Here is a 21,989-nt window from a genome sequence, read left to right on the forward strand (position 1 = left end):
TGAGGTTGAAATCCTCAACCTGGATTTGTTTGGTTAGACACATGATACACAACCAGAGTGGAAGAAATCAACACATTGAGTTCAAATGATTGCCAAAACGACCATTCTATAGAAAACCTCAAGTCTGATATGCATTCCTTCCATAGAGAACCTCAAATCATATGCATTCACCAGCCCCTGTATTTTGGTAGAACTGATAAACATTCAAATTCACAAAAACCAGAGAGCCATTAATGAGATTTGGTCCCCATTCATATTTTTGAGCTAATTGAGTTACAAATGAAAGGAGAAAATAAATTAAAGAGGAGAGAAAACAATGTATTTGAGAAAGAAAGAAACTAAAATCTGGGTTCTCCATTATACCATTCTCATCTTTCAACGTGGAGTTCAAAGGGGAAAGCTGATCTTGTTTTAAAATTATTAATGAACCTCAAGGGTTTCTGCTTTTATGAATAGATCTTTCTAACCAACAAACAATCAAACGAAGCCAAACCAACCCATACGAGAGAAGACAATGAAGCTTTCAACCTTACAGCAGAAAAGAGAAATAGAAAAGATGTGCCGTACCAAAATCTCAAGGCAACTGCTGATCTGAAATCCTTTAGGAAATGGTATTGTTTGGTTGTCGTGGTTGATTGTATCTGGCCGGTGAAACCTGGGATTATTGCTGTTCCCGCCAGTCTGGTTTTGCAGAGAAGTGGAGAGACTGAAACGCGAGAAATGAAAGAGAAGAGATTTGGAAGATGAAAGGCTTATTTCATTTTGATTTACTTTTACCATTGGATATAGATTGTACAAGTGTCATCCATCTGAGAAGGAAATGGAGGTCCATTTCTTTGTCAAAGTGGACCCGATAAACTCCCATACATAAGGATGGGAGCTCTATCGATAATCAAGAAAGAAGTTGGCTTGGATTGCCCCGATCCGGCCCAACCGGGACCCAAGCCTTCGTAGTTCGTACTTCGTACTGACTTCGGCAAGTCGCATATGAGCCAAACCGATCCAACCAGGAATTGAGCTAGGGTACGAACTGCTGAAGTCTTGGGGAGTCCTCTTGCTTCTATCAAATTTGCAATTGTCACCGAATTCACCTCGTCTGGAGCCAGTGGAATTGGAAGATGAAGCTCAAGCAGTTGGAGGGTTACCTTGGAAACCTTGAACAATTCTCTAATCCAAAGGTCTGTTACTCCATTTCTCTCTCTTTCGAACTCATACACTCCCTTCGATTATCAGTATTTTTTCTCTCTCTTTATCAACTGAAACTGATAACAAACTATTGTTGCACAGATAGAACTGGAACAGTACCCGACTGGACCTCACATTGCTTCACGTATGGTGTATACGGTATTTCAGTGATAACGCCTCATGGGTCCTTGTTTAGTTTGAATACTGATCATTGTCTATAGTGTTTTTGACATTTTGTTTTGACACTGGCATCGGAAATTTAAACAGTGTGATGCATCCTGCTATAGTTGATTTAAGTCTCCTCACTCATTCCGTTTTGGTAATGGTTATTGCAATGCTGCTTTGGGTCATTCAGGCTGAGAATTCATTTGAAGATATAGGTGGGAAGGTTGTAGCGGACTTTGGTTGTGGTTGTGGTACATTAAGTGTTGCAGCTGCTCTGTTAGGTGCAGAGTGAGTAGATTCTTTGCCTTCCTTGATTAGGTGCAATCTCTTTTCTGATTACTCATTTATTTCTGATTATTTTTTAGGTTTTTTTCCCTTGTAGCGTCAAAATATCAGTTTTAACATTGAATCTTAAAATTTTATCAGGCATGTTGTAGGAATTGACATTGATCCACAATCTCTCGAAATTGCTACCCTTAATGCGGAGGATCTTGAGGTATATGATCCTTTCTGTCTCCAACTCTTATGTGGAACAAAGATGTTTAAAAGGACTTAATAGGCAATTTCTTAACTCATTGTGGCTGCAGTTAGACATAAATTTTGTTCAGTCTGACATCAGGAGTTCAGTTTGGAGAGGTAAAATTCTGCATTTTTCTTATTTGTCTTGACCTTTTTTCTTTCTTCAAATTTTGCTTTTTCCCTGATCTTATCTGTAACCTTAATTATGGAAAGGATTTTGTACCTTCGGATTCCTCCACCATTAAACATTCTTATACTAAACTAAGGTTGTTCTAAGCTACCTTACGCTAGATTTCTGGAAATCAACAAGCCACAATCTGAGATGAGGAAAATTCAGTAGTTTATAGGGTTTTTGTTGATTCCTAGATATCCCTTGTGTTAACTTCTTAAATACAATACTTTGTTCAATCTCAAGTAGGTAGCTCAGCTAGCAAGAACCAGCACCTCATAATTAAGAGTTTATGAGTTCAGCATTTTTGGGACATGCTCCAATGGCAACAACAACTCAGCCTTATCCCAACAAAATTGGGTCGTCTATATAGATCCTTGTCCTCCAGTGGGCTCTATTCAGCTTAATATTTGATATAAAGCTCAAGTGAAGCATGTAATTTACTTACCATTTCTTCTAGGGTCATTTTAGGTCTGTCCCTCTCTTATAGACTTATAGTTCAGTCTAAATCATGTCATTCCTTGGTACTCGAGCATCCAAAGGGTTGCAGTTGAAAATTGCCATGACATTACAAACAATATTCTCATAGCTTATTATGCGTGGGAGCTACTCCTAAATATTGTTGTCATAGTAATAGGTGATCCAACGCATTGGAGAGGGTAAGAATGGCCACTTGATACCTACAAGGTGGCCAAAGCACTTAAATGCCTACGATTAGTCCGTTCATTTTCATTTGTAGTTTGCTACATTCATTTCAATACACTTACATGATGCTTAATATACCGATCACACAAGACCAGGGATGCATCTCTACAAAATTGTCAGGGAAACATCATCCTCTATATCACCTTCTTTATATTGAACCGAGATGCCTAAAGTAATTATTTTATGGAATCTCTATCTCATCAATTCTTACCAGTACATCATCTGTTCTAGTGTACTTAAAGTTACACGGCATATGCTTAGTCTCTATTTTCATTCTACTTATTTTTTAATATTTTGATTACTAGGTTGATCTCTAAGGCTCCAACTTGGCGCTAAACCCAGCTTTTCTCTTATCAACAAAACAATGTCATCACTATAAAGTATGCACCCAGAATCTCATTTTGACTGTCCCTGATTAAATTTTCCATGATAAACTCTAACATAAGGGCTTAAAGCTGATCTTTGATGTAAACCAATTGTAATTAGGAATTCATTACCTTGCCATCTGCAGTGTTCACACCAGTACTGTGCCATTATACATATATTTATTATGTCCACATATTTACTTAAATGACTTCTCTTCTCTAGTACCTACCATATTATCTCTAGGGAATCTGTCTTAAGTTTTTTCTAGGCTAAGAAAGACTGTGGAGTTCCTTCTTACATGCTCCATTTCTCCATGAGTCTCTTATGTAAGTAAATAGCTTCATTGAGGATCCTTCCTGCATGAAACCAAATTGGTTCTCAGTTATAACAGTTTCTTGTCTGTGGTGGGTTTTAATAACCCTCTCCTGTAATTTCACAATATGACTAATTAGTTATATGCCTCTACTGTTATTGCTCCAGATATCTCCATTGTTTATGTAATCAGAGCCAGACAGAGCCAGAATGCGTCTCCCCCTGTCCCCCAATTGATTTGGCATTTTCGTTGTGTTTATAATCTCATTGTACACTAAACAATATGTTTAGACAATATAAACCACAGATTCTATATTACTTCCTCACTTCTATTGGAACTTCATCAGGCCAAATACCTTGCCTAATTTCATAATGCTGCTTATATTTCAAACACCCAAATGTTTCTCACATATCTATGACATGTGGTGTCTTGATGGGTAATTTAGTCTTCCAGGACGCTATTGTGCAAATGGTCTTCATATGGTAGGGTGTAGATATAACCTTTTTGTCTTTCCTTAGTGACCACATACTTATAAGTGCTTTACCATATTCACTTTTAATTCATCTAACCATGGTCGAGATCTCCACTCTTCATTCTAGCTATCTTGTTGCCTATAGATTGCCTTCTTCCCTTCCTTTATGCCCAGCTTATATATATATATATATATATATATATATATATATTTTCATATTTTTTTGTACTTTGTTTTCCGTCTATCTCTTGGCTTATTCCTGGGTAAAGTTATACCTTTTTACCCTCTCCATCCTTAATCCTCTCAATGTTTTAAGACTAGCTTTCTTAGTCCTATTGACAACTTGAAACTCATACTACAAAGTCTTACTTGAATTAAGACATTTGGAGCAAACTTCGTTATAGAAGGATTCATCTTGCTGCATATCATATAAGCCCCAATCTGGAAGTAGCTCCGGTAAATGATAAGCTACGACAAATCTAACACACATCATGTTGATGTGCTTTTGGGGCATAGAGTTTTAATTATTTTTATTTTATTTTAGATGATATGGATATCATTCTTTTTCAATTTTGATGTCATCTAATGACGCTCTTTGGATGGATAGCACTCTATGGGTTTATGAGAACCTTAATCATTATTAACAATATTTAGTTTTCTTTTCGCCGCTAATCATTTTGGATTCTCCTTGTGCCATTGCTATTGAGATCTATGGTGTGAATGTGAGTTTGGCCTAGAGCTATGCAATTTGGATTGAGATGTGACGGTGTAGCATACCAGTCATGCTTTGAACTTGACGCTTAGGGTGGGGTGTGGCCGGGGGCTTGGGGGTGGGGTGGGGTGGGGGTTTCCCAAGTTGCACTGGAAAGGATGGCCAGTCTGAGGAACAATGGATCTGGTCTTTGTTTATATTATCGGGGAGTGATATTTTTCTTTCATGTGTTGTATGAAGTGTGAATAGCTCTACGATACCTTGATCAATATAGGAGCTGAAGCCTGAAATTTGAATATCTGAAGTACTGTATAGGGTTATATCAATGAAATTGATTACTGATTAACAACTAATACATAGGCCTAGTCACTGGGTTCCAATTTTGTCTACCCTATTGAATGGCGTTCTCATTTCAAGTTTCATGTCACAAGCCAGGTATCAAAGCTTGGAGGATGATGACTGAAATTGCTCTGGTTTCATGAGTGAACATCCATCTACGTTTTCTTCAGCTCGTCAAAAATTCTTTTGATGTGGTGTCTGGAGTAACCATTTAATCTCTCCCTCCGCCAGTGTTTTGCTGCTGGTCCCAAGCCCGGGTAAAGGAGGAGGGTTGGTGCGTCAAGTCGGTAGCCGGTGCCGGAAAAAATCTTGCCAAATCCTTTTCATTGATTTGACCTTATATGATAAAACGTATGCTAGGGCGTTCCTCAACAAAAGAAGTGATGCACTACACTCTGGCTTGGGTGTAGTGATAAGTGGGCAAGAGTTAGCTAGGGTGTCCCCTGTAAGTGACGCGTCGCATCGGTGCCCGGATGCGGTGATAAGTAGGCAAGGGTTCCCGCACCGTGGACGAGTGCGGGTAAAGAAGCTAGTCCAAAAACATAGGATTAGATTGGCATCTTGGAACATAGGATCTTTAATTGGTAAGAGCTTATAATTGATAGATCTTATGAGGAAAAGAAGGATTAATGTAGCTAGCATTCAAGAGACTAGATGGAATGGTAAAAAAGCCAAAGAGTTGGATGACTTTATAATTTGGTATACTGGGGATAAAACAAATAAAAATGGAGTTGGTATAGTAGTGGATAAGGTTTTAAAAAATGATGTGGTGGATGTTAAAAGAGTGGGTGATAGGATTATTGCTATCAAACTTATAATGGAGAAAGAGTTTGTAAATATAATTTGTGCATATGCACCTCAAGTAGGATTGGATGAAAGTCTAAAGCTAGAATTTTGGGAAAATATGGATGGATTAATGCAAGGAATTCGTTAAGGAGAAAAGATTATCATAGGAGGTGATCTAAATAGACATATTGGAAAAGATCAAAGAGGCTATGAGAGTGTACATGGAGGATATGGTTTTGGAGAGAGGACAGAGGAAGGGATTTCAATTTTAAATTTTGCTATTGCTTTTGATTTATCTATTATAAATACTTCAAAAAGAGGGATGAACATTTAATTACCTTCAAAAGTGGACATCATAGAAGCCAAATAGATTTCTTCCTAACTTGAAGGACTGATAGATTGTTGTGCAAGGATTGTAAGGTGATACCGGGGGAAAGCTTAACTGCACAACATAGACTTGTGGTCTTGGGTGTATGCTTAACCCCAAAAACACATAAAAGGTCCAATGTTAACTATCCTAGGATAAGATGGTGGAACTTGAAAGGAGAGTGCTCGAAATTCTTTGTTAATGAAGTAGTCAAACAAAGAAAGTGGGATTTTAAGGGGGATACCAATGCGATGTGGAATGAAATGGCTATGTATATCAAGAAGGTGGCTAAAGATGTCCTAAGTGAATCAAAAGGAAAGCTCCATTCTTATAGAGAGACTTGGTGGTGTGATAGTGAGGTTCAAGCTGCCATTAGGAATAAGAAAGCTAGTTTTAAGACATGGCAAAGAACTAAGGATGTTGATGATCTTCAAAGGTATAGGTTGGATAGAAATGAAGCTAAGAAATTGTGAGAAAAGCAAGGGAAAATAAGTTTGAAGAGTTATACAATAAATTGGGCATGAAGGAAGGGGAAAAATCTATTTATAAGATAACTAAGATGAGGGATAGGAAGAGTAGAGATCTTGACCATGTTAGATGTATTAAAAATGGAGATGATAAAGTATTAGTATGTGATTAGGACATTAAGAAAAGATGGGAAATCTATTTCTCTAGTCTACTAAATGAGTATACTTCAAGCACTTATGATTCGGACGATTACCCCTTTCACCAAGGCACTAATTTTTGAACTTATATACATAGAATTTTGATGTCCAAAGTAAAAGAAGCATTAAGGAGGATGAAACTCGGCAAGGCACAAGGTCCTGATAAAATCCCAATAAAAGTATGGAAGAGTTTTGGAGCCCATAGACTAGTTTGGTTGACTAGGTTGTTTGATAAGATTATGAGCACAGGGAAAATGCCAGATGAATGGAGGAGAAGCGTCGTGGTTCCAATTTACAAAAATAAAGTAGATATTCAAAGTTGTAATAACTATAGAAGCATTAAATTGATGTGCTATACTATGAAATTATGGGAGAGAATAATTGAAACTCGTTTAAGACATTTAACTACAATGGCGGAGAACCAATTTGGGTTTATGCCGGGAAGATCTACAATGGAGGCTATTTACCTAATTAGGACACTTATGGAAAGGTATAGAGAATGTAGGAAAGACCTTCATATGGTATTTATTGACCTAGAAAAAGCTTACGATAGAGTCCGTAGAGCGTTAATTTAGTAAGTACTAGAGAAATGAAGTGTTACAAGTAAATATGTAGATATAGTTAAGGATATGTATGATGGTTCGATGACAAGTGTAAGAACAGTGGGGGGACAAAGTAATGAATTCCCAATTACAGTTGGGCTACATGAAGGATCAACTTTAAGCTCGTATCTATTTGCACTTGTAATGGATGAATTAACCAAATACATTCAAGATGAGGTCCCCTAGTGTATGCTTTTTGTTGATGATATTGTGTTGATTGATGAGACTCAAGTGGGGATTAATACCAAATTAGAATCATGGAGAGTAGCTTTGGAATCAAAAGGCTTTAAACTAAGTAGATCGAAGACAATATCTAGTTTGTAACTTTAGTTATGATCGGGCAGACAATGAGGTGGTGATACTTGACGATAAGGAGATTCCTCAGAGTGATTGTTTTAGGTACTTAGGTTCAATCATAAGTATAAGAGGTGATCTAGAGGATGAGGTTTCCCAAAGAATTAAAATAGGGTGGATGAAGTGGAGAGGTGTCTCCGGGGTCTTGTGTGATCGGCCTATTCCATTAAAGCTTAAAGGAAAATTTTATAGGACTGTTGTTCGACCAGCTATGATGTATGGTGCAGAGTGTTGGGCTGTTAAAAAGAATCATATAGGTAAACTCAGTAGTAGAAATGAGGATGCTAAGATGGATGAGTGGCAAAACTAGGATGGATTAGATAAGAAATGATCATATTAGAGTTGGTTTGGGAGTTCCCATAAGTGATAAAGCTTCGAGAAGTCGTTTGAGGTGGCATGGCCACGTTCAACGGAGACCTGTAAATGCCCTTGTACGGAGAAGTGATATAATCCAGATTGAAGGAACTAGAAGAGCTAGGGGTAGACCTAAGATAACCTTAAGAGAAATGTTGAGAAATGATATGTATAGTTTAGGCCTTGTATCTAGCATGACCTCGAACAGAACTGATTGGAAGGCAAGAATCCATGTAGCCGACCCCATTTAGTTGGGACAAGGCTTATTGTTGTTGTTGTTGTTGTTGTTTGTTATATGATATCAAGTTAATTTCACTTCTAGGAATCAATGCATGTAATTGGAAGTGTAGAATGATTTTGCCCAACTACATTTTCTGATGTAAGCTACTTGAACTTTTTTTGCAAAATGGCGTCCTATGCAGGGAATGTGGTTGACACCATCATAATGAATCCTCCATTTGGAACTCGAAAAAAGGGGGCTGATATGGATTTTCTGTCTATGGCTTTGAAGGTGGAGACTGAGATCTTTTCCCACCTTTTGTTCTTATTTACCTTCTATCTATATCTATATGGATAAAAATGGATTTGATTCCTTAGTTGTTGTCAGGTTGCCTCTCAAGCTGTCTATTCCTTGCATAAGAGCACAACAAGAGAGGTTAGTAATTCATTTGAACTTGAACATCAATTCAAACTTTTTGTAATGCAAGATCATCTGTTCTCATCTTTATTGCTGTAGCAAGCCTTCATTTCTAATTGAAGAATTAAAAAAATACAGAAAAAAGAAAAAAACTGAAAGAGTGACCTTATTATATTGATAACTATTATTCCACTTTGCTGATTTTTGCTCCTCTTTTACCCCTAAAAAGGGAACTGAGCTGCTCATCACATTGGAAAATATGCGACTTTGGTTCCTAGAAATGAGTCTGAATCCTCCTTGCCTTTGAGTTGGTCCCTTTTGTATAAGATTTTCTAGCTTTTGGGGGCTAATTCTTATATTGAAGCAAAAGTCAGCATTTTTCTCTCTGAAAACTACAAACTTGTCTGTATACTAAATGAAGTCATAGCTCAGTGGTAGAACATTTTGGATGAAATTGAGGTTAGTTTAGTGGTTGAATCTTCCTAGTCAATTTTTCACCAAATAGACAAGAAATACTGTTTTTTAATAATTTAAAATTGTCCAAATTGCTAGTCTTGACAGTGCAATCCTACCAGTTACTTAAAACCAGCTGGATGAGTATTGATGGTCCTAAGAAAAAATCAGGTTGAAAGGTCAACCTCCATTTTGGTGACATGGCTTTGATCTGACTTATCCTAAATGCTGAGCTTGGGGTTCCCCCAAGAAAATTTGGTCCTGCAAGCCCTTATCAGGTACTTGAGAGTATTGGCATTTTGGAATGCTCAAATGTGGATAATTACTCTTTTAAGTTTCTATTTTCCCCAAAGATAGGAGAAAGAGCTTCTAAATCCTGAAACCCTCTATCAGCTAACTTTTGAGCCTTTTAGTTAACTGTTTCGTCCGATATGAAACTTTCTGTAAATTCAGAGTTTGCCTTCTCCTGTTTGTTTTTTGGTCCTGTTGGATTGTCCTGATTGATATTGTCATGGTGAAGTATGAGTATTTGTTGTGCCTCTGATTATTATTTTTATTTTTTTGGCCTTCCTTTTCCCAAACTATAGCATGTGAAGAGGGCAGCCTTGCGGGATTTCAATGCTAAAAGTGCTGAGGTATTATGTGAGGTATAGCAACCCACTGAACTTTATTCTCTATGCGAGGTTTTATCCTTTGATACTTTATAAAAGCAGATTAGCAGAATGTTAATATGCTCTAGCTTTAATTCACTCTTATTCTCTGGACTGAGAAATGGTCTGGTCACTGGTGGGCTTAGTGTGAATAAGTGAATTTGCCATATTGGAATGCATCACCTTCTGCGATTTGATTTACATTTTCTCTTCCAGCTTCGTTATGATGTGCCACAACTGTACAAATTTCACAAAAAGAAGGAAGTTGACATTGCTGTGGACCTCTGGCGGTTTGTTCCATAGATAAAATGGCACAGGCCAGTCAACAAAATAACCACCAAAGGCAATTCTGTTTTGTGCTTGAATATGTGCTCTATGCTATGGTATTTGTATTGTATATTCACGAAATATGTTCAAAAGTTGTTGGATTCACTTGATGAGTAACGTAGAATTGCTTGCTTATGGATAAAGCCGCTTCTGGTGCACAACTTGACCTTGCATGACCTTGCTTTCTCCCCCCCTTTTTTTCTTTCTTCATTTAGACCCTTGAGGTTTGACCAAGTCATTTTCAGTTAAAAAAAAATGACACTTTGCATTTACTTCTTTTTGTGGCATAAAGAAAAATCAATTAAAGGCACATTATCATTTTTTTTTTGACCAAAATATGCTTATGCATTTTTTATTTTTCTTCTTCAATTTGCTCGGATCTTGAATTGAGGTATGATATACTAATAATTTGGTATTGCAGTAAGCTTCTAATTGAATATATTATTAGTTGAAGAAAGAAAATAAGAAAAGTATGAGGATATTTTGGTCATAAAAATGATTATTTGTCCTTAATTGGATTTATTTTTGAAAACTATAGGTGAGGTAAATGAAAATTGTCATTTTTTTGGGGTTTAAAAATGACTTGAACCAAACCTCAGGGTTCCAAATGAAAATTATATTATTATTTTTAATGCTGTATCTTCATTTCCATTCATTGCTCCGATTGGGGGTTGAAATTTTGACGGACTCATAATCCAAGTGTTCAAGACCAGTCTCAGATTACACTAAACAAAGAATTGGTTAAGTTTTATCATTTTGAGTGTTGAGATTTGAGGACTAAGACCTCCATTTCTGTATTAGGCATGGATAACAAGGCGTCGAGTTCTAGGACCATTTGAGGGTCTCCATTGATAGCCTTGCCCTATACCCAAACGGTTTTTAGAGGCCCTTTGCCTTTACAGGGTCAGATAAGCATCAAATTCAGTGGAAAGGAAAGGAGCAGGGGGAGGAGTTGCCCATGGCTGGGCTGTGCCACACACATCTTAATGCCCAATTGGTCATTCAAGCCCAATCACTTTTTGTAGACAAGCTTGATTGTTTCTGGTTTGAGAGAGTTGGGTGGGTGTCCAGAAGGCCGGCTAATACTTAGCAATTAACCTGGAAGCTTTACATTACTTAAACATCTATATATACAGTAGGAGTTATTAGCTGCAAATTTTCTCCTACAGCACAGAGATAACTCACAAATGTTACCAAGCATAAGCGTGATTTGGTAACTCTTAGTTTTTCTTCTGGTAAATGATTGTGTAATCTTCAAACCATATGAATCTGGATATGCTTGAAATGGTATAAATGAATCAGATTCATTCCTAGTTTTCTGAGTGAATTCAATAGGGGTGTCAATGGGCTAGGTTGAGTTGGATCAGTCTTAATCCAATTCTACCCTAGGGACCTAATCCTGAAACCCAAAGCAAACCTTATCCTGCTAGGGTTCTTCTAACTCCTTAATAGATCTCTTCATTGCCTTCAAATGAGAATCTCAGAGTGAGAAGGAAGCATTCTTAAAAGAACCATGCAGCCCATCTGTTTACTAGTGATTATCAACTCTCTTTAGCTGTTTAACGACCAACCCATTTCTTCATGCTTGAATTTTTAATCAAACTCAGTATCTCCAACTAACAAGATACTCTATTTTAATGAGATTTAGTTCATACAGTTCAAGATCTTTGCTTCCATCACTCTGTCTTGCATTCCCACATGCCTTACTAATAAAATACATTAGTAGTTGTTCATCACAGAGAAACAAGGAAATCCAAACTCATTACAATTTGGAGGTAGATGTGTTGATGACTCATTCTCATGGTTCTTATGCTTTATTTATAATTAATTATTCCTTTGCAGTTTGATATCCGTGCGAGATACATTTCATTTAGACTAATCACTTTTTAATGTTTGATTAAGCACAGAGGGATACATAAAATCATAAAAATGGGTGTTAGTTAACACATTGAGAATCTTAAAAAATGAAAGATAAGCTTCCAATAACTTGATTATATATTCAAGGCAGATCATAGGAGTATCTGGGATGTTTTGTTCTCTGAGTGGTGGACAAAGGTCTCCATTCCCTACAGAGCAAGGTTCCTTCCAGTTGTATCAAACACCCATTTAATTCTCCATTATTGGTTCCAAATCCATCAAGATCCATTGTGTCATGCTCTGCTAGTACCAATTTTGTTTTGTTAAATTTAAGAGTAGAGAGAGAACACAAAAGCTAAATAAAGGTCGCTCTCCCTCTTCTTCTTCCTTCCATGTATACCTTTCCTTCTAAAAGTTAAAGCAAAAGGCATGAATAGAACTATTGAGTTTTGTTGTTGTATTAGCTGGGGACTAAAGAGCTAGAGGGGGTGTCTAGCTATCGTACCATGACATAATCTGTCAAAAAACTAGTAGATTGGTCCAAATTCAGTGTCCCATAAGGAATATTTGGTACCTAACCCACAATTACACCCTTTTAAAAGGAAAATTTGCATTGGAATTCGAGAAAGAGAAGAACAACTCGTGGTGGATGCTTCACCTTATTTACAAAGGAGAATGCAAGAACTATCATCCACTAATATGGGTGAGTAAATTTGTGTCCACTAATGTGGGAATTATGGATGATAACATGAAAACATGACCAAGGGTGTGTTGGTGTTTATAGTCTTTTATGATATATATGATGATGTGTCCTTTAAACAAAATTAAAATAGAGTAGATAAAGTGGAGTCTCGTACGATTTATGTATCTAGTATTCTTTTATAGGTTAGAAAAAAATTTATAAGATAGTTGTATGACTAGATATGATTGTTAGCCGAATTTATAGATACAATTAAGGGAATAAAGGATTAAAAACAAATTGGAAAGACAAACAAATGGAACCTAAACCAATAGGAGAAGAATAAAGGAAAACCGTTGAGATGCATCATACGTTTTCCTTAAAATAGATTCGTCTCTCTAGTGTGTGCTTGAAGATTCAACGGATGTTTGTCTCTCAGGGTATAAGGACAAACAACGGTTTACTAGTACAATGTAAACCGTTACAACGAACTTGAATTGTGCTTTTCTTCTATCACCGGAATACCCAAAATGATAGACTTTCAAAATACTAACATGACTCTCAAAAGAACTTTAGCATGACTCTTAAACTAAAAGAAAAAAAAGTCCCAAAAGCTATCTTAAGGGGGGGGGGGGAGATCTTCAATTTATAGTGGAGATCTTTGGTAGTTACCGTGAACATACCATATAACCATAAATGCCTCATTAGTAAGCTTGGGAAAACAAAAAGCTTTTGTTGTTTTACAAGCCAAACTTGAGAAACGAAGAGCTTCGGTTATTTACGAATCAAGTTTGGGAGACAAAAAGCTTCAGCCATTTATGGACCAAGCTAGGCAAATGGGGTGCCTCTTAGGAAATGACAATCCCATAATAAACCATCCTTGGGAAATGAAAACCCAAATGTACATTAACACTTCATGTTCTCATTTCCAACCAACTCTTTGTAATGAGCAATTTTCATTCACTTATGCCCATTTTCCAACAATCCCTCACATGAATTTACAAAAAAAAAAAAAAAAAAACAATTCCTCACATGAATGAAAATTGTCAACGAATAAAATAAAGACCCAACATGGTGATAGAGTTCTATGGTTAATGTCTCCTTAGGATAGGTAGGTTTTGCCTTTGAACCTTCCTTTGTGAAACTATATTTACTTTATTATCTGATCAGTAGACAATATGTCCTTAAACTATTCTGCCATTTGTGTAAATGATGATATACTACACACAAACATTCCGTCGACACAATTACATCTCATGGTTATGTTTGTTTAGCCATGGACATCATCTTGGTTCTGTAAGAGTTTCTAGAGAATTGAGTCCTCACAATTCTCCTTTGAAGCAACCCCTCTTCTCTCTCACATAGGTGATTTCTTACTTAAAAGTAACCTGCATTACTCCCTCGGATCCAACGTTTGTCCAATGCATAAAAATCATTAGAAAACATAAGCTTAATCTATTCCTTACGAGGAACATTGTTTTTATCCTAGGAATGGGTGGAGACTGATTAGTTGTCCTATTGAACATAGATCTTGGGATCTTTTGTTAACTATGTTAGGTTTCCACTGTAATCAACCTATTCATTCATAGTCTTAAGTCCCATTTCTCTTGGTGTTTTTTTTTAACTTGATCTCAATTCAATCTTTGGTCAGCGGATTCTTAATCCTTTCCTTTTGACCTTACATAGTCAAGTGTCATGACTTTAGTTGAGATCAATTATCTAATAGTATCATGTCAACGACGTATGAATTTTAACTTATCATTGTACATATCATTTTGCGTTCTCTCAATAGCTGCTTAGCTATACATATAGCAGGTACAAGTGATGTTAGCCACCAAAAGCAAATTCTGTTTTTCCTATGCGACTTTAAGATATTTAAATAATTAGGGTGGAGATGACTAGTCATAAAGTCCATCCTTAAGTGAGATGCTAGCCACCTAGCATACCTTGACAATTACTAAACCACCCCAAACTAATTAGGGAACTAAAATTATAGAAATGCCATTATAAAGCAAAATAGGACTAGTTTAGCAAAAACCATGAAGAAAATAGATAAGTTATTACTAAGAGGGATAAAAACAATTTGTAAAACCATTATACTGATAAAATATTTAAAAGACAAGCTGTAGGTATGCATACACTTTCATAATTATTAAGTTACTGTCAATGGAAAATCAACATAATTTTCACATGGATGGCTCCATAGATTCAACGTGTACTAACTATCGAGTGACTAGTCTTTATATCTTCCATAGTTTGAGCAATTTTTACTTGCACCCCTCAAATCCATTATAGTCTAATAATGTATGATTAAGCAATTAATATATTATGATGGGTGTGATCAAATTGAGGACTACCTGGTGGCTCAAACCAGATGATCATCCACAAAACCAATCCATAGCAATCCAATAGACCAAATATTCATATCAACCATTAGAATTATAAAATGCCATAAAATAACCTCAAATGAACCCAATGTAAATGTGCAAGCAACATAATAACTCATTATGAAATATCTTCTTAGAAATTTCGTAGCCATTCGGCCTCTTTGCCACATTTATCCAAGGCTACAACTCATATTTCAATGTGGATCTGATTATCATCGTTTGTTTTGAAGGATTTCTATGTTGTAAGCATGAGATCCACCATCTAAAGTCACAAACTAATAAAAAAGTCTTCTATCACATGACTGCCATGATCTCAAGTCTTTTTCTTATTACATGTAAATTTACATAAACCCCCACAATTCTGGTTTATTATGTATAAAGCTTAATGATCTTATACTTTTATTATGTCCTCCATATGTGGGTCATAACCACCATGCACACAATATTAATGAATTAGATTGCATGAACCATGCTGCATCATTCGTCTCTTACGGCCCTTTAGCATGGCTAATCATGGATTTGACATAATTCGCATTGTCTAGATACACTTGATATATTTGCAACACATGCACACTCATACAACTACAACAAGGGCATGATCAATTTAGAAAAATTCCAGCACAACCCAAGCTTGTCTAGTGAATATGCTTCCACAGTGTATTATATCTTTCAATGGATAAAATAGTCATCTCTTTCCTTTTGTACTTTAAATAGTTCTTGAAGTCTTTCCTCGTGTGGGTTAGCTTCTCATCTACTTGGAAAGATTCCTTCATGGTCATTCCCTCATTATGAATTTTGCTAATGATCATTTGGAATTCTAGAATTTGACACATCACTATTTTAGAGTCCACCATTTTGAAATCAATTATTGACCCACCAAGAACTTTTTCTCATCAACATCCTTTGATCTATATTTGTAGTCTAAGGACTCCCATAGTTCCTTTGACTGAATCCTTTGAGCTACATTTACTATAGAGTACATCAATCAAGCCATTTAGAACATAGTTCCAGCATAGAAAATCAGATTGTTTTCATAAGTCAATAGTTTGCATTACTAGTGCGTTTGCCTCCTCTTCTCTAATAGTAGGAGGATCCTCTTTTAAGAATCATGCAAGATTTAGTCTTAGACAAAACAACATCTTTCTTTTTCAAGTTTGAAGTTCAACCCTCAAAACTATTCAAGTCTCTCACAGTGATTGAATTGAAGCCGTGGGTGTCTTAAACACTCATGTTGTCACCCATACTTTAACTTTATAATTTCTAAAATCCCAAACATGCATTAATAATTCCATCCACCCATGTAATCTTTCCATATACTTACAACCAGTGGAAAGAATACATTTAATCTCAAGAACATATGCATTCTGCTATTTTATGCCAAGATACTCTATGAGTATTGGAGATTGCAATATCCTTATATCCATATGACTTTATAATCTCATATCAAAGTAAAACCTAAAATTAGTGTTAGATAGATCATGCTCGAATATTGTCTAGCCATAGGTTTATGCAATTCACCAGACCCATAATGCAATTATGGAGCCATTTCTTAAAAACCATGTTCCTTAGATATAACAAGGTATTGAGGTACAACTAACATGTGAAATAAGTAAAGACTTAGTCATGAAAATTATAACCCAGATGAACTGTTGTAGTTTCAATGGAACCATCCACTTGACACTTGTTATGAAACAATGTGCTCAAATGCTACTTTCATAGACCATTTTGAGTTTCTACATCCAAGCCATCCATACATAATAGGAAATAACACAATTATCTAAAATTCATAACCTCACACTTGTTTTTTTTAAGTGTCATCATCTCCAATATCATATTATTTTTCATATGGGAAACAAAGCTGTAAAAAACTCATCGCAAGCTTCAAGGGAAAAGTGAAAAGGTTGTCAAGATTAGTTCTTGGAGCAAAGAAATTGTTACAAATCACATTAAATAAAACATGACAATGTTGAGTGAGCACTCTAAACAAAGTATCTCCTAGAAGAGTAATATGTGGAAGATGAACTTTCAAATTTTCCTGTGCCTAGACTCCTCAACGGTTTTAAGCCATCCAAAATCAAAGTCTACTAGACGAATTAATTGAACAAGCAAAATTCAAAGCACCTAGTATACCAAACTGATAAGAACCAATGTAATGGTTAAAATCAATGTAATGGTGCCTCAGGCTTGAATAAGCAATTCTTTGGAACCTTTAACTACCCATTTTGTGCACAGGAAGATAGGAAAACATACAAACCGTACTCAACATCATCTTCTCTTCCTTTCAACTTTCTCTCTCCTTACGGTAGATATTTTGAGAAAGTAACATAAATAAAACTGTAACCTATAATAATAGGTTACACTTCAAATAACCAACTAATGAGATGAAAAGATCATGGTAGTCAACTTTATATACCCATTCTTAGAATTTAAGTAAGGTTTTCATGCCAAAGCAAAGAAGCACTAACGAATTAATAATGTAATAGACCTATATCCGTACGAGCAACATTAATATCTCAGTGAGGATTACCATATTGAATGAAAATTACATAGAACTATATACACAATTATATAGAAGTCTTATACTAACGTTTCAAACACCTTAAGATTGTTGGAAATATCATATTGTCCCTCTTCACTAGATCTTGAGGGGTTCTCCAAAATTTCTCATTTACATATCAAGCATTCAACAAGAGTTCATTATTGAGAATAAGAGCATCAATCAATTTTGATAGTAGTTCATGGAGTTTCTTAACAACTAACGTGTCCAAGAAACTCTCAACCCTCACCATGATGTCTAGTAGATCAATGGATGAGGATACCCTTTTAGCAATGAAAGGAGCCTTTCTTTCTTTTTTCCTGCCAAAAGGTCATTTAAATTAAAAGGCGAAAAGAGAGTACAACATATACAAAGCCAAGTTGCACTAGGGAACCAAAACACTCAACCCACAACAACAGTTGCACCCATTGCATTCAATCTCATTGGAAATGAAGGTTTAAGGCATAGCAACACACCACCAACGGATCAAAATGCAACCCAAAAACCTAGTTAAGTCAAAATCTAGGTCTTCCAGAAGCATCCCAATCCGGATTCACAAGCCATCAATAGAGGCCAATGATAATACACCTTAGAGGTTTCCATCTTTGCTGCCAATTGTGCCAGATAATCAGAAAGCAAATTGGTTTCCCTGTAACAGTGCTAAACCTTCCAATTGATAGTCGTAGATATGCACTCAGCTCCCTCCATCTTCCAATTGATTTTTTTTGGCATCTATTGAATGCATGGCTCATTCTTAAGACTATTCTTTCAAAATGGACAAAAATTGATCTAGTATGTGAACTTTGTGGTGCTTCTAATGAATCAGAATGGCATCTCTTCCTTTCTTGTGAATGGACAAAGAGGATCTGGGCGGCGGGACCATTAGGACTTTGGACAGATTTCATTTCCTATAACTCCCTCATCCAACTTTGTAGTTGCTTTCTCTTAAACTCAAACTTGGATACACAATCCAAGAAATGGTTATTTTCTGTTGTCATAATAACTTGCTATTTCCTATGGATTGAAAGAAACTCCAAGGTCTGTAACAATAAGGAACCTAACCCTACTAGAGTGCTGAATAATGTAAACACTAAGATAACTGACCTACATCTATACCATAAGTTTACTACACATAGCACGAACTCTGAACCAAATCACATACATAGCACGAATCTATGCATATGCGATTACGTAAAATCTTTTTGCTCACCAACTTTATTGTGTACAGGGCCATTTAATGAACTACTAAACAAGATAAAGTGGAGGGTGGGGTTTTTTTTTGGAATAGAAAGTTACTTTTTGTAAGCACAGGGGAAATAGAGGTGGGACCAATGAAGGAAGCGATATTGAAATGCATCTTAAGAGGATTGAGCAAGGCAAAGGAGCTGGGCGTAAATGTCAAAGAGATCTAATGTTACAAAGAAGAATTCCAAACCATGTTCAAAAACAACAATAGCATATGGCCTTTGAATTTGATCTCCCCAATGATTTAACTTCTTGAAATCACAAAGAACATCTCAATATGTGATATCCGATCCCACCCTCTAGAAAAGTGGTTGTTAGAACTAATTCCATCTAATTTTGAAGAGACCGATATAGAACTCTCGAATCTAAACTGTAACTATAACAACTTCCCCCACTAAATGCATTTCTTTCTTTTAATTATCAAAAAGAAAAATAAAAATAAAAAATCACATCATTTAATCTACAATGCAAGGACTAGATTTCCTCAATTTCTTATTAATAAAGCATTGGGGATTAACTTAAATAATTAATTTAGGACTCTTTGTAGTAAAGAATGCTGTTAGCTTCTAATTAACTTATAAACCTATTTAAAGAGAAGAGTGGGGAGGGGGCAAATTGAGGTGATTGGTTATGTAGTAGCAATCTTATGCCTTTATAGAATCTTGGCAGATTTTATTGCTTTATTGTAACCTCCAAAAAGTAGTGACATGGAAGTTTAAAAAATAATTCTTTTCACAAATCCTAGTCTGTATCCAAATATATTCTGTAAGTTCGATTTATATAAATTAATTTGTGTACTTTGACAGATAATATAATTTGATATATAATTGGATAGACATGATCAGGTGGTGGTTATTAAGTTCTCTACATGTGAATGAGGTTGAAATTTCCTGCGTTTTCTAATAAGGGATTTCAAGAAATCGTGTGGAGTTATGCATCACTATAATTTTGCATGTGTCTCTAAATCCATAGTGAATATTCTCCACAGAGATTCGTTGACATTTGTCTTTAATTTTTTTTTTGTTTGAAATTTTATTCTGGATAAATAAAAAATAATAATTTATTAAAAGAAAAGAGAAAAAACAAAACAAAGAAAGCAAACAAAGTTTTATTTTATTTATTTTTTTTTATTTTGGGTAGAAAAGAAACCAAAATTGAATATGAAGAATTTAATTAAGTTTTTTGTATGTCCTTTTCTGAGAAGGGTGCTCTTTCATGAATTATTTTCTTGTGTTCTTATGAAAAAAATGGTATGGTATGAGCACAATTTTGAGCGTTGGTAAAACCCCTCCTCAGAACATAGGAAGAAGTTGGAAGTTGTGTGTGAATAAAATTTGCGTTGAGTGTCATTTGTTTCTAATTTTGAGACTTGGATTTTTGTGTTTGAGAACGATGAAACAAGTCAAAGTTGTTTTACATTTCTTGGTTGTTTTTGGGAGTACTGTGAATGATGGAATGCAAAAAACAATTCCCTGACCTAGCTAGTACCAAACATGTATCAAAAGAATATAATTTGATGGTTCTATGCGCAATCAAATCCTAAATAAGAAAACGAAGACATTTTAAATTCATCCAAATTTTATGCAAGCATACAATATTTTGGAAAAACTTGTTCCCTACTTGAAAAATAACAACACTAGGCTTCTATAGATCAAAACTCGATCAGTGGTGCAGGCTTGCTAATATTTTTTGGTGGAAACATGCATGCTGATATATATTAGAGTGGCCTATATAATCAAAAGAGTTTGCTTGAGAAAACCTTCCAAATTAACATCAATATACAATAATAATCAACAATAAATAACAGTTGCAAAATAAAAAATCCATCTCCAACTCATTAGAGACCATGATTCAGCTGGCACCCATCTTCTTTTGATAATATATTCTACATAATTACTATAAACTCACATATGTGTTTTTCCACTGTATATCTAAAGCACCCATTTCTTGTTTACATAATTGATTTGGATTATATGTTATTTTTGGTAGAATAGAACTTTTAGAAAGGAGAAAGACAAAGATATCTACAAAGGGAAGAATCTCAGCTCATGCCAACTCAAGAGCAATCCAAGAGATAAAGAGAAGATCCCACCTACAAGGGGAAATACAAACCCAAGAAAACCAGTAAACCCAACCACTCAAGTTTATTATTGCATTGCCAACAAAGGCAAAATACAGTCCAACAACCCAAAATTTGGACCATCCATCCTTCAAATCGAAAACCTTAATCATGCATGATGACCTTGCAATGGATGCTCAATATAGATCAAGGTTTTAGATCTTTCTTCTTGATGCTTAGGGTTTGTTCTCTTGGTAATTTCTCATTCTTTTCTTTGTTAAAGGCAGGATTATAACCTTGTTTTTTCCTTTTGGCTTGTGTTTGGTTCTTAACCAATTTTTTTTTATATATCTTTCACTTTATCTTTTTAATACAAATGATCTTTTGGTGATTTTGAAAAGATGTTTATAGTTTACTTTTTGTTGACTGATCTCTGAGATGAACATGGTGCTCTCTAGAAGAACACATTATTTTGAAAAATTTGAAAAGGGTTCATAGTCCTGAAATGTTTTTCTACCTACATAGTTATTTCGAAGATCTCGACCATCCGGATATATGTATGTGCTCCACATTACTCTTTGGGTGCATCTTGGCCTTGAAATAGACTTGGAACATTCTAGTTTAGCAAAATTGATTTTTACATGACAATAATCCTATCAAAATTTGAAGGATCCTAAAACAAGGAAGGGAAGACATCTTAATCAACTTCGCCATCTTCTGAAAGGATAATCTGGCTTGAGTAATCCAAAACTAACCTGCAGCACAAACCCAAAAACCCAATAGAAGAAACAGCAAATTTCGCCATCTTCTGAAAGGACCCACCCAGTAACCTAAGCTAACTAATATCATTGAATTTGGGAATCCAATTGTAACCAGATGGTGACCCTTCCCTTGGGTTCTTCACCACAACTGTTGGACCTGGCCATCTTACCCAATTAAGTATCTCTTGCACTTACTATATCTCCACTCAATTCTGCTGCTTGTGTATATAATAGAGATAATGCTAAAAGAACACACCAAATCCATGCACCTTTTGACCTACCCAAAACAACCTCCTTCACAACAACAAGAAGAAGAAGAATGCTT

The 21,989-nt window shown here is 35.6% G+C and overlaps 1 protein-coding gene across 1 annotated transcript; it reads left to right on the plus strand.

Moving 5' to 3' along the window:
- Nucleotides 1-1,018: 1,018 nt before the first annotated feature.
- Nucleotides 1,019-10,423, plus strand: LOC149006497 (S-adenosyl-L-methionine-dependent methyltransferases superfamily protein). Its single transcript, XM_089166358.1, has 9 exons — nucleotides 1,019-1,178; nucleotides 1,288-1,344; nucleotides 1,541-1,638; nucleotides 1,777-1,846; nucleotides 1,938-1,986; nucleotides 8,496-8,584; nucleotides 8,681-8,728; nucleotides 9,751-9,810; nucleotides 10,030-10,423. Exons 1-9 carry the CDS (start codon nucleotides 1,119-1,121, stop codon nucleotides 10,114-10,116), a joined length of 618 nt encoding a protein of 205 aa, XP_089022484.1. The 5' UTR covers nucleotides 1,019-1,118; the 3' UTR covers nucleotides 10,117-10,423.
- The last annotated feature ends 11,566 nt before the right edge of the window (nucleotides 10,424-21,989 follow it).

The sequence above is a fragment of the Hakea prostrata genome, chromosome 8 (assembly GCF_041222555.1).
Source record: "Hakea prostrata isolate BN-2017 chromosome 8, UWA_Hpros_2, whole genome shotgun sequence".
Taxonomy (NCBI): domain Eukaryota; kingdom Viridiplantae; phylum Streptophyta; class Magnoliopsida; order Proteales; family Proteaceae; genus Hakea; species Hakea prostrata.

Excerpts from the sequence above, each read along its gene's own strand:
- LOC149006497 (XM_089166358.1), top strand. The coding sequence starts at position 1,119 with ATGAAGCTCAAGCAGTTGGAGGGTTACCTTGGAAACCTTGAACAATTC. Across the intron at positions 1,987-8,495 it reads CAGGAGTTCAGTTTGGAGAG|GGAATGTGGTTGACACCATC; the intron begins GTAAAATTCTGC and ends CGTCCTATGCAG. Across the intron at positions 8,729-9,750 it reads ATAAGAGCACAACAAGAGAG|CATGTGAAGAGGGCAGCCTT; the intron begins GTTAGTAATTCA and ends CCCAAACTATAG.